This window comes from Primulina eburnea, chromosome 7, assembly GCF_022965805.1.
Source record: "Primulina eburnea isolate SZY01 chromosome 7, ASM2296580v1, whole genome shotgun sequence".
Classification (NCBI taxonomy): domain Eukaryota; kingdom Viridiplantae; phylum Streptophyta; class Magnoliopsida; order Lamiales; family Gesneriaceae; genus Primulina; species Primulina eburnea.
Window position 1 is genome coordinate 11,596,654 of NC_133107.1, and position 13,393 is coordinate 11,610,046.

Below are 13,393 nucleotides of genomic sequence, written 5' to 3' on the forward strand. Positions count from 1 at the left end.
TCTTTACGTGCATTTCAATCTCCAAAGCAAATCAATACACAAAGCTTTCTTTCTCACAGATAATCAATTCTTCAGAAATGACAAACCAAATTACAGCATATATGTTGAACGCTATGGTTTTTGACTTTGATTCAGTCATGTCTGTTCAAGACGAGGCTATCAAAAGTGTGTTTCTCAAATTAGAATCTGCTGGACTGAAAAAATTTATGGGACTTTCTTCCCAAGAAATCTATCCAAAAGAGATTCAGGATCTTTATACCAACGGCTTTATCTCTGTTGAAGGCAACATCACTACCACCGTCAACAATCAGTTGCTGATGATCGACGAAGACTCTTTCAGCAACCTCTTTCAGCTGCCAACTGATGGTTTGGCCAATGTTTCTGAGGCAAAAACTTTTGATGTTGAGGAGACGCAAACTCTCCTTTTTGCTGATGGTCGGAAAATCAATGTTTCCGATCCCAAGAAGGAACTCAAGCCAAAAATCCAGTTATTGGCTGATATAGTGGCCAAAGGGTTTCTAGCCAAAGCAGGATCTTTTGCTGCCCTTACTTTGGAGAAATTTCAAGTCATGACTGCTATCATGACTGGAAAAAGACTGAATTGGAAAGGTATCATCTTCAACCTTATGAAAAACATGTTTCAGTCTTCGAAACAGTCGAAGGGATTTTTTGTGTACCTCAGCTATCTGCTGAAGAGCAAGGGCTTGGTGGGTGACCCCTCTGAGAGATCATCCAAATTAAAAATCTTCAATTCCAAGAGTGGTCAGCTGCCGAAGCTCAAGCTAGACATCTCTCTTGAGCAGTTTGTCAAGGTGAGAAGGAGATTGGGATGCAGGAGGCTCCAAAACCAGCAAAGAAAACCAAGAAAACATATCAGAGGAGGACAATCAAACACAAACTGATTGTCAGTGAAACTGATTCTAAAAAGACTCTTTCTCCCAAGATTGCCAAGAAGCCTAGAACTCTGAAGACCAAACCAGCAATTGTAGTGGGCACCATCCCAACTGATAGACTGATTCTATTAGGAGCCGAGCAACAGATCAAGGCTACTCCTTTGCGGGCAATATCAATTAAATATTTTACTGAAGAGCAGTTACCTCAACCTGCTGCTCCTCTCAAGAAGCCTATCACCGAATCTGGTGATAAGAAGAAGCCTGCTGGAGTTAAGGCTCCACTAATCATTATCTCTGGCCCAACTCCATTGCCATTTGCCAGACCCAAAGGGGTAGTGATTAGGGAAATGGTCGATGCAACCAGATCAGGACTGAATATTCCTCATATCCTGACTGACTCAAAGGGCAAAGAGAAAACGACAGAAGAGCCCCGACCCACAAACACCATCCAAACCCATATCGACCTCATCTGAAAAGAGGTCAATGAACTTTCTGAGTCTAAGCTTAAAGCTTATGATGAATGGGTGAGATTCAGGACTGAAGTATTTGCCAGGAAACTACAAAAGAAGTCAGTTTTGAAAAAGTTTATTGCCCTGGAAAACATAGTCCTAAAATTGGTTAAAGCAGATTCAGTGGTTCAAGCGTTGCAAAGGAAGAAGTATTTTTTTGATCAAGTACGAGCAAGGAAGTTGAAACAAATGGGTGTTTAGCTACGCCAGAATTATGCTCTTACCAGTCCAACTGCCTTCAATGATAAAGCAGTTCATGATCAGCTGGACTCAGATCTTATCTCACTGCAGATGGAGATTAAGCATTGGGAGTTGGATCAAGAACTGACAATTCCAACAGATTCCAACAATCTCTCATCAGAAGATGAAGCTGAACAATCAGTTCCAATGCAAAAGCCATCCTAGGAACCAGTTGCTGATTTTTCTGAGCAAGCAACTGCTCCTTCCTCAAAGGATGTGCAACCGTCAACTTCTGCTCTTCCATCCTCAACTGCAGGACTTCAACTTTACACTGATGATGAACTATCATTGGCAAACACTGATGAAGTTATTAAATCAGTTGCCTCTGATATTCAGCAGACTACAACTGAAGTAGTTGGAGAGCAAACAGCAACTGAAGAACCAGTCGAACATGCTACTTTTCAACTCACTGAAGAGCCAGTTCAGCCGACTGCTATGACTGAACAGGAAGTTACTACAGGAACTGAAGAGGCAGTTCAATCATCTGCCATGACTGAACAAACAACAACTGAAGAGGTGTCAGCTGAAAAACCAACTACAGTTTCAGTTGTTCAAGCAACTGAAGAACATATTTGTGATTCAGTTGAACAACCAACTGAAAAACCTTTTACTATTTCTGCTGATCAACCATCTACAGAGCCTTCAAGCTCAGTTGCTGTTCCGAATCTCTCATCTTCTCCTTAGCTATGGTCAATCTTGTAACTGAAATAACTGACAGGGCTTTGGTAATTTTTAATCAAAAAAACCGGGAGGAGGAACCAGAAGCTTCTGAGGCCATGTCTCCTGGTATATCCATAGAAACTGAGTCCATGTTTGAAGAAATTCAAGCTATTCAGACCAACTTTGTTGGTGTCATGACCTCCATTTCTAACATCAAGTCAACCCAGTATCTGCACACGATGAAGTTCGACTCCATAAGTAGAATACTTTGGGAAGATTTCAGCAAATCCAAATGGACATAACTTCTTTATTTTTCCAAATGGAAGAACTTCGCAAAGACAGAGCGTCAGCTGAAGCCCATTTCCAAACTTAGGCCTTAGTTACAAGACGCCTTTATTTCTTGGAAAACATTGTATCTAAATGAATGGATCTGCTGCAAGAAATCCTGTTGAATGCAGCTTCAAACCTTTATTCAAAAGTCTGTGTGCTATCTAAAAAGGTTGATGGGTTTGACAAAAAGGGGGAAGAGGAAGGACAAGATCAGTCAGAGCAATATTCAAAGTTGATCAAGAAGAAATAGAAGACTATTTGTCTGATTTTTGAATATTATTTTATTCAGTTAGAGGATTATTTATTCTTTTATTCTTTGTACAAATCTTTATATTGAAAGAGTTATTTCATCTACAATGAGCTCAGTTGATCAGTTCATATTTTCTAAAGTATTGTCAAATACCAAAAAGGAGGAAATTGTTGGAAACTAAATTTCGGAAGCTTGAAAAACTGAGCATTTAATAGATTGAACTAACTGATCAAGAAGACTGACAGTAACTGATCTAATATATGCAAACTATCAGTTGCCTACAACTGAACATTAATGAAAAGACAATCGAAGACAACTGAACCAGCTGACTGATCAGTTGGAAACTAATCAATTGCTACAAACAGTAGTGAGCTTATCAGATATAGCCTATCAGCTGATCTTTAAGTTGTACACGTCATCAGAGAAAAGGACGTAACTTAACCACCGACAGATTGTACAAAGAACAGCAAGAACACCGCATTTCAGAAATTCTATAGTGTACGACTGTCAGATGAACAATGACGTGGAAAACAACGGATAGAAAGTCTCAAATCACATTCACTGATACCGTTAGAAAATAAGCCTATAAAAAGCAGAGAAGAGCAAATGAGAATACACCGAACACTATTCTATTAACTGAGTTGTTACTCTGCTGAAATCTTTGCAAGCTTTCTATTCACATTCTAAGGGTTTAAAAGCTCACGCTAATCATATACACTCATAGCATTCAAGGCTATACTTCGATCTTATTAGCACAAACTGTTACTGTTGTAATACTCGATCTTGAAAAGATCAGTTGTGCTAATTTATTTCAGTTCATTTGAGTACTATAAACTGTGTTGTGACTAAGAGTTTCAGTTTGGCATTGTTAAGTCCAAGACTGAAGTAGGTCTGTACAATTGTTTGTATTGATCAAAGTCTTTTAGTGAATATTCTATCTTCGAGATAGAAGGGGTGACATAGGAGTAATTGAAATCTCCGAACATCCGTAAAATCTTGTGTCTTCTTATTTCAGTTTTTATTCTATCTATCAGTCAGTTTATTTCCGCACTATTACTGTTAACTGATTGATATTGACTTACAAGATTCTCGAGTATCAGTTTATCACTAAACAGACTCATAAATCGAGAAAAGTTTGTGAAAATTGTAAGTGTTTATTCAACCCACCATTCTAAACACTTTTCCCCCTTTAACCGATCATATCAGATTCGGATATAAACGAATGTGTAGCTCCTGAATCTAGCAATGCAAGTGTGTCTACACTTACAATATATATCCTCCATGGGACAAAACATAACATCAAATCTAATCGTGTTGAAACCTAAGTAATTTCTTACCGGCAATTAACCCAAAATCCTCAAAAACCACTGAATTACCCAAAAACATCGTTCCCAAAAATTCGAAATTAATCCTCAAAAAAATCAAAAACTGCAACTTAGCCCTTTAAAGTTTCGAAAATAGTCCTCACAAACCTCAATTTTTAGCAAATCAGTCCCCAAATTATCAGTTATTACAATTAAGCCCTAATATCTTTCCATAAAACAAAAATATTCTTAATCTCATCCAGATAGAACATGCATCCTAATTCTTTCTATGTTATCAATTCCAAAAATTCATTTACATACTAATCATACAATTACATGCAATCATTGCAGTAAACACATAGAATTAGGCGTAAAAGTTACCAGTGATCAAGGTAGAGTCAGGCTCGGCTTCTGCCTCCTTGGCGTGCATCACATAGGCTCGGCCTATAGTGGGACCCTGATTCCTCGGGCAGTCGGCCGCTTTATGGCCCTCTTCCTTGCATATGAAGCACTTAAAAGTCCCCCACATGCACTTGTCGTAATGGAGTTTGTTGCACTGTTTGCACGGGGGTCCACGCTCCGGCTTGGGCGCCCTTGGTGCCTGCGGTGGCCGCTACTTTCCCGGCTTCTTGAACTAACCTTGGGGCCTCTGCTGCCTCGGCGGTCCTGAAAACTGCTTCTTCTACGGTTGGGAACTGGACTGAGTCTGGTGTCGCTTCCGCTGCATCTCAAAATCTATGTCTCGGAGTACCTGTTCCGCTTGGAAGGCACAAGAAGTGGCCTCATCGTAGCTCGCCGGTCTCCTCAACATAATATCCCGGCGAAGGGTGGGTCTCAGTCCATCCATAATTTGCCGCTGCTTCTAATCGGCCTCCATGGCAATAAAGGGCACGAAGTGACAGCCCTTGTCAAACTTGCGGATAAACTCCGTCACAAACGAGTCCCCCTGGCGGAGACTCATAAACTCCCTCGTCAGGCGACCCCTGACGTCAGCTGGAAAGTGCTTCCCAAATAACATCTCTTTAAATCTGGCCCAAGTGAGAGTATCCACATCGACTGCATGTGAAACTCCCTCCCACCATAGGGACGCATCATCCCTCAGCATATAAATGGTGCACCTGGCCCGGTCGCCATCCCTCATCTGTAGGTACTCGAAATGAAATTCCAGATATCTAATACATCCTTCTGCCATGAATGGATCGGTGGTACCCCCGAACTCTTTCGGGTTAAACCGACAGAACTGCTCATAAACATCAGTCTGCTGGCAGGGTGCCTGCTGGCCTAGCTGGGCCTACTCCATAAGCCTCGCTATCCCCTAGCTGGGTCATCTGGCGATGGTGGTGGAGGTTGTGAGAACCCGAGATTTTACGATCCGAAGCAAATCAAGTAAGTAATACGAACTTGAAATTTTACTCAAACTAAGCTCAAAAATGTTTGTTCCAACTAAATAACTTGACTATTAACTTAGATTTTCATTAAATTTAACTCGAAAAAGCAACTTCAAAGCTCAGAAATGAGCTCAGCAGGAGGCCATGCCACAAGTAACCGCATCCATCGAAGTGTTGTCACGGAAGGAGTAAAACCCCAGCTCAAGGACACGATCTATAAGCTCAAAGCAGCTCAACCAAGTTTTTCCTAACAAGACAAAAAAAAGGGAGCTATAAGTTGAGCCAAGAAGTTTGGACAAATTAAATGTGCAAGAAATGACTTCGCATTAACCCATGAAGGAGCTGCGGGAGGAGCTAAGAGCTAGGACATATTGATGATGCAGGAAATGACCCTTTAAAAAATCAAGATGACATTTAAGGAGTGCAGGAGATTTTGAGCCACATTCATGACTAATCTATAACTTGAAGCATGCATGGGATTTTGGATTTTCATGCATGAAACTTTGTACCTACATCATGATCACATTTAATCCATTCTTGGAGGGCAAGATTTCGGCCAAGAGGAGCTAGGTGGAAGGTCCTTTTTTTCTATAAATACCAACTCAAGGATGATAGAAAAAAGTACCAAAAAGCCTTGAGAAATTTCGGTTTTTCCCTTTCCCCTCACTCTCCAAAAATTTCGGTTTCCCCTCACCCTCACAAGGCACGGCCGAAGTAAAGGAAGAAAAGGAAGGAAAGATTTCGTGCAGTCCAGAGTTGCTACTCGTGACAAAGTGCTGCCCAACTGAAGATAGAGTTTGTTAGAGTTGCGCCGAAGTGCTGCCAAAAATTCAAGAGAGAACTTTGTACAAAAAAATCTAAAAATTGTAAGTGGGCTTTTGTCTTACGTATCTTCTTTCTATTTTTAATCTTTGATATAGATAATGTGACATGCATGTTGGTATGTCTTTTTCGAAAATATTGGTTTGCTTGGTTTAAAAATTCGATCGATTATGTGCTCTCTTCTATGCTTTGAAATTCTTGGTTCCGCTATGTCTGTATGAAAACTCTGAAATCTGAATATCTGAAAAGTTGTCTGTGACTTCTGAATTTGGTTGCACTGTTATGATTTGAATTTGAAATGGGACGAGTGTAGTTCTGTTCTGGCCCCCATTGATGGGTATAAAACCATGTTCTGTTCTGGCCCCCATTGGTGGGTATAAAACCATGTTCTGGCCTCACCCCTTAGAGGACTAACATATTGGGGACAATTTGACCATGGAAATGAGATGAGTAACTGTGTTTTGTCTGTTCTGAAATGATCTGAATTGTTTCTATTTTGTTCTGAATCATTTGATAAGTTATGTCTCTTACTCGATTCGTCTCCGTCTTGTCAAGTTAAGAATATTAATTTTGAAAGCATGATAAAGGAAAGTTTTTAAAGAATTAAGTTCTATATGTATCTTTGGAATCGATTGACCCCCACTTGCTGAGTGTTTTCCCAAAACACTCACCCCTTACAAATTTCAGATAAAAATAAAGAACAAGTGAACGAAGAGGAGCAAGAGGCGTTTGGGGATGGTGATCAGATTTCGAGATCGGGAAATCTAGAATTTGTACCCTTTTCTTTTGTTTAGTTTCTGCAAACTCCGATGTAAAAAGCTTCATCTTTTGTCATTGTAAGACAATACTCTATTTATGAAAAAGACTGGTTTGATTTGATACGAGGCTTTATTGTTTTCAATTTAATTGTTAAACAATGCCGGATGTCACCGACGGTTCGGACACGGGGCGTGACATTTAAGTGGTATCAGAGCTACCAGGTTCATAATCCCGTTGAGATTTTGATAGACAAAATTTGGCGAAGTCAAATTTTGGCAAAAGCCTAGTGTATCCCAATTTGCGTCCAACTTTCATCCGTTCTTGAAGTCTAACTTTCATCTGTTTCCTAAATTTCGAATAGACTTCAAAAATCTATCCCTTCGATCATTCCACAAACTCTGAGTATCGAAAATTTTCCACGAGAACTTTGTTTCTACTATTTGTGCCTTTCTATCATTTATACGATTCTGATGCTTTACTTTCAATTTTTATCCTAGGAAATGGCTGCTCCACGTACTCGCGCTCAGGCTGCCCTTCGCATGCGTCAGCTAACGATTGATAATCAGACAAGGGAGATCGCGAATTTGAAAGCGCAACTAGCAAAGGAAAGATTGGAGAAACAAGAGCTTAGTGAGGTTAGACACATACTTGAGGCTGATGTACAACGATTGACTCATCATCTGGACTTGGTGGAGAGCCAGCGGCTGCAGATACCGACCGATTCCGTTCGCATCACGCACTTAGTTGCACTTAGCAGGGATTTATTGGAGAGAGTGGAGATAGAGCGAGGACGTGCTGCTCAGGCCCGTCAGCGCCAGGAGGAGTACAACGCCAGGCATGATCGGTACATTTCGAAGCTCCACGGCACCATGGACAGACTTCAAGATCAGAATAACTACCTACATTTGGTGATAGAGAACATGGAGGAAGAGGAGGTAGCACCAATGGAGGTGGCCGAAGACGACAGCGCCAGTGACAGTGACATCGGAGAGATGTTCGATTAGATTAGCATTATAATAAAGAATCTGGATTGTAGTAAATTTGTGACTGAGAAAATATTATGTGTATCAAATTATTTTGAAACTTTCTATTATCGTTCTATTATTGCATATTTAAAATTTGACGAGTATCTTATCTATAAAATGTTTTTTTTATCTTTATAGGAAACCAGTATGGATCTCCAAAGCATTATAAATGAAATTCAAAAACAACTTCAGGAAAAAGAGTCAGAAATTAAAACACTGAAAGAAAAAAAAGGAAAAACTCGAGAGAGATAACTACCAGTTGGATGGGAATAACGTATGCATGATGGAGGATCTTCGTGAGGCCCGAGTGGAAGAGAAGAAACTACGTGAAGACGTTAGACGTTACGTCGCTTATCACCTAGAGTCGGAGCGTCAGCACGAAATCACCAAACAAGAGTTGAAGAAAGAGCAAGATAGGGTTGTTACGCTTCAAATCCGGGATGATAGTCTTCTCAAAACCCAACGCCGTCTTCAAGAGCAGATTGAAGAGCAAGAAATCGATGAAAAAGTAAATCAATCAACGATACAACACCTTCAGGATCAAGTAAACAACCTTGATCACCACAAAACATAACTGCAGAATTACATCGAGCACCTACAAAATGAGATGGTCAATATGGAAGAACTCATAGAACAACTGGAAGAGAACCATGTGGAGGAAAAAATTAATGAAGCAGTAGGGGACGGAGAAGTAATAGACGAGTAGGGAGAGAGAGTTCTAGAATAGGCTTCGATTGTCTCTAGAAATATTTGATTAATCATTTGTTTTGAAAAATATTTGGTTGTATGAAATTTTTTTACAATTTTATGAAATTATTCCTTTGATTAAATATTGTGGCAAACAAATTAATAAAATACATGTTTATATGAAATGGTAGACAGACCACCCCGAAACAACCGTAGCCCCCGTGGTGCCAACCAAAATGAAAATCCACCACCACCCAGAGTGAATCTCAGTCAAGAAGATATGATGGCAATAGCTACTATCGTAGCTGCAACGTTACAAGGATTCGTGAACCCATTGGCTAACGCATCCAACCACCACCTGAACCGCAACTGCGTGGGATTAAGTACCATTACGAATCTCTCAGAAGGAATCGAGTTCCAACTTTCGATGGGAACCCAGACCCAGAAGTCAGCCACAACTGGCTCAAGAACGTCGAAACACAACTACATTTACTGGAGATACCTGAAGAACTGAGAGTGGAGGTTGTAACACCGTTTTTGGAAGACCGAGCTAGGAAATGGTGGGAAACTGTGTCGCCATCTTTGGCAGAAGTGGAAGAGATCACATGGCAGATTTTTAAGAGAGAATTTTTGAAACAATACTATCCCGCTGAATTTCGACTACAGAAGTTGGGTGAATTCAAAAACTTCAAACAGGTTTCGGACATGTCAGTGATGAAATACACTTCGCGGTTCAATGATCTAGGAACCTATGTCCCAACGATCATGTCAGATGAAACGTTAAAAATGCATCGATTCAAGAAGGGACTCAACAGTCGGAGTCAGTCGGCATTGGCAGTATTCAAGACAAACAGCTTTGCGGATTTGATGGGCGCTGCAATGAGCGCAGAAACTGATATCAAGTGACGGGAGGAAGAAAACAAGAACAAAAGACCGATGAGCAGTCAATCTACTCAGAATGGTCCCAAGTTTAAGAAACCCAATTATTCAGGTGGGTTTTCAAAGGAAATTCTGGCAGTGCTGGTAACACCGAAGGAAAGTGGTGTGATACATGTCGACAGAAACATGTTGGAGAATGTTATCGGAAGACAGACGCTTGTTTTAAGTGCAGAAAGGTGGGTCATAGAATTAAAGATTGTCCAGACAACAAGGACAAAGGGACGGGGCCCAGCAAGCAACATGAAAATAAGACTAATGCTCGGGTTTATGCAATAACCCAAGAGGAAGCCGATAACAGCAACGAAGTGGTGGCAGGTACCATCTTACTCAATAAAATGCCTGCATATGCTTTGTTTGATTGTGGCGCCACACATACATTTGTGTCTAGAAGATTTGCTAAAAAGCTTAAACTTGAGCATGATATTCTTAGTAAACCGTTAAGAGTAGCGACACCTGCCAGCAAAACAATTGAAGCACACAAAGTGTATCGAAACTGTAAAATTTTTATCAGCAATCAAACTTTTGAAGTGGAATTAATTCAACTCAATATGGTTGAGTTTGACATCATCCTTCGAATGGACTGATTAGCCAAAAACCATGCCATAGTAGACTGTCAAAAGAAAGATATTCGACTTCAAACTCCGACAAAAGGGGAAGTCGTATATCACGGAAAATCCAAAGAAAGAAAATCTCTACTATCGGCTTCACAAGCCTGGAAAGCTATAAAGGGAGGAGAAGAAATTTACCTGGCAGTGATCAATGAAATCAAAGAAGAAGAAGTCCCAAAGATGGAGGATATTCCAATTGTTCAAGAATTTCCAGACGTTTTCCCCGAGGCCCTACCGGGAGAGATACCAGATAGGGAAGTAGAATTTGAAATCAATTTGGTCCCTGGTGCTGCACCAATATCAAAGGCACCATACCGAATGGCTCCAGCTGAATTAAAGGAGCTAAAGGAGCAACAACATGAATTACTAGACAAGAAGCAGATTCGCCCCAGTGCATCCCCATGGGGAGCCCCAGTGCTTTTTGTAAAGAAAAAGGACGGAAGCATGAGGCTATGTATTGACTACCATGAGTTGAACAAGATCATCATAAAGAATAAGTACCCACTCCCAAGAATAGATGATCTTTTCGATCAGTTAAAGGGAGCCAAGGTCTTCTCAAAACTAGATCTGAGATCTGGTTAGATCAATTGAAGGTCAAAGCGGAAGACATCCTTAAAACTGCTTTTAGGACAAGATATGGACATTACGAATTCACGGTAATGCCTTTTGGCCTTACAAATGCTCCTGCAGCATTCATGGACCTGATGAATTGGGTATTTAAACCATATCTCGACAAGTTTGTGGTTGTCTTCATAGACGATATCCCTATGTACTCACGAAGTGAAGAAGAACACAAAGAGCATCTGCGTCTAACTTTGCAGACACTTCGAGAAAAAGAACTATACGCCAAATTCAAGAAATGTGAATTTTGGTTAAAAGTGTGGCGTTCTTAGGACATATAATTTCTGAATTAGGAGTGTCAGTAGACCCTAAGAAGATAGAGGCAATCAAGGATTGGCCACAACCAAAGACAGTGGCTGAAGTCAGGAGTTTTCTGGGTTTAGCAAGCTACTATAGAAAATTTGTGGAAGGATTTTCTTCGATAGCCATTCCACTCACCAAACTTACTCAGAAAAATTCAAAATTCATTTGGAATGAAGAATGTGAAAGAAGCTTTGAAACCCTGAAGTCAAAACTCGCATCCACACCAGTACTTGTTCTTCCCGAGGATGGTAAGAATTTCATTGTATACAGTGATGCTTCAAAGGGAGGATTAGGGTGTGTGCTTATGCAATAGGGTCAGGTAATTGCTTAAGCCTCACGGCAACTAAAACCATATGAGCAGAATTAACCCACTCATGACTTGGAGTTAGCTGCAGTAGTATTTGCACTTAAAATCTGGAGGCACTGCCTTTATGGAGTAAAATGCGAAGTTTTTACTGACCACCAAAGCCTCAAGTATATTTTCACTCAAAAGGAATTAAATATGAGGCAAAGACGGTGGATGGAACTTCTCAAGGACTATGATCTGTCAATCAATTATCATCCGGGTAAGGCAAATATGGTGGCGGATGCTTTGAGCCGAAGGAACCCTGGGAAGGTGAACTTATCTTCATTATCGGTATAACCAGGTCTCCAAGAGGACATCAAATTGAAGAAGAGTCAGGACACCTCCATCCTTAAAATTAAAATTAAAGAACAAATCCAAGAAGGAAAAGCTCCAGAATTTCAAATTGATGAAAATGGAATACTCTGGATTAAAGGACTATTGTATGTGCCAAACGTCGATGGAATTCGAGAAGAAGTAATGGCTGAGGCACATAAATCGAGATTTTCAGTATATCCAGGAAGCACCAAGATGTACCAGGATTTGAAAAATAATTACTGGTGGAACGGTTATGAAAAAAGATGTAGCTGTCTTTGTTGCTAAGTGTTTAGTCTGTCAACAAGTCAAGACGGAACATCAAAGGCCTGGAGGACTTTTACAGCCATTGGAGATACCGGAGTGGAAGTGGGATAACATCTCCATGGATTTCGTAGTAGGACTACCACGATCAAGACAGGTTCATGATGGGATCTAGGTGATCATTGACAGATTGACCAAGTCTGCCCATTTCTTGCCAGTGCGGATGAATTATAATTTGGATAAATTAGCCACTTTGTATGCGGACAACATAGTGAGGCTACATTGAGTTCCAGCGAGTATTCTGTCTGACAGAGATTCAAGATTTTGTATCAAGATTTTGGAAAAGTTTCCAAAAGGCTATGGGAACCAAGGTTACTCTCAGCACGGCCTATCATCCCTAGACTGATGGCCAAACCGAAAGGACAATTCAAACCCTCGAAGATATGCTGAGGGCATGTGCACTGGATTTCTCTGGAAATTGGAGTGAACAGTTACCCCTGATCGAATTCGCCTATAACAACAGCTATCACAGTAGCATCGAGATGGCTCCGTATGAGGCATTGTATGGAAGGAAGTGTAGGTCGCCTCTATATTGGAACAAGGTCGGAGAAAAAACTGTTACGGGACCAGAACTTATTCAGTTAACCGTTGATAAAGTAGTCATAATCAAGGAGAGACTCAAGACAGCCCAAGATAGGCAGAAGAGCTGGGCCGATCTGAAGAGAAGACCCTTACAGTTGGAAATTGGTGAGAAAGCTTACGTTAAGGTCTCTCCCATAAAGGAGTAGTTCGGTTCAGTAAATCCGGAAAGTTGAATCCGAGATATGTGGGACCGTTCAAAATACTGGAGAAGATAGGAACCTTAGCTTACCGTCTAGCTTTACCGCCTGATATGTCCAGGATACATAATGTCTTCCACATCTCACAGCTGAGGAAGTATGTCCCAGACCCGAGTCATGTACTCAAGGTTACACCACTAATGAATTAAGGAAAACTCAACGAAGAACTTAAATACGAAGAAGTCCCTATCCAAATAGTGGACACGAAAGAACAAGTGTTGAGACATCGGACAATACCTTATGTCAAGGTACAGTGGTCAAATCATGCTGAAAGAGAGGCAACTTGGGAACTCG

General features: G+C 40.7%; 1 protein-coding gene across 1 annotated transcript; it reads left to right on the top strand.

Moving 5' to 3' along the window:
* Positions 1-12,703: 12,703 nt before the first annotated feature.
* LOC140835693 (uncharacterized) lies at positions 12,704-13,048 on the top strand. Its single transcript, XM_073201096.1, has one exon. It carries the CDS (start codon positions 12,704-12,706, stop codon positions 13,046-13,048), a length of 345 nt encoding a protein of 114 aa, XP_073057197.1.
* The last annotated feature ends 345 nt before the right edge of the window (positions 13,049-13,393 follow it).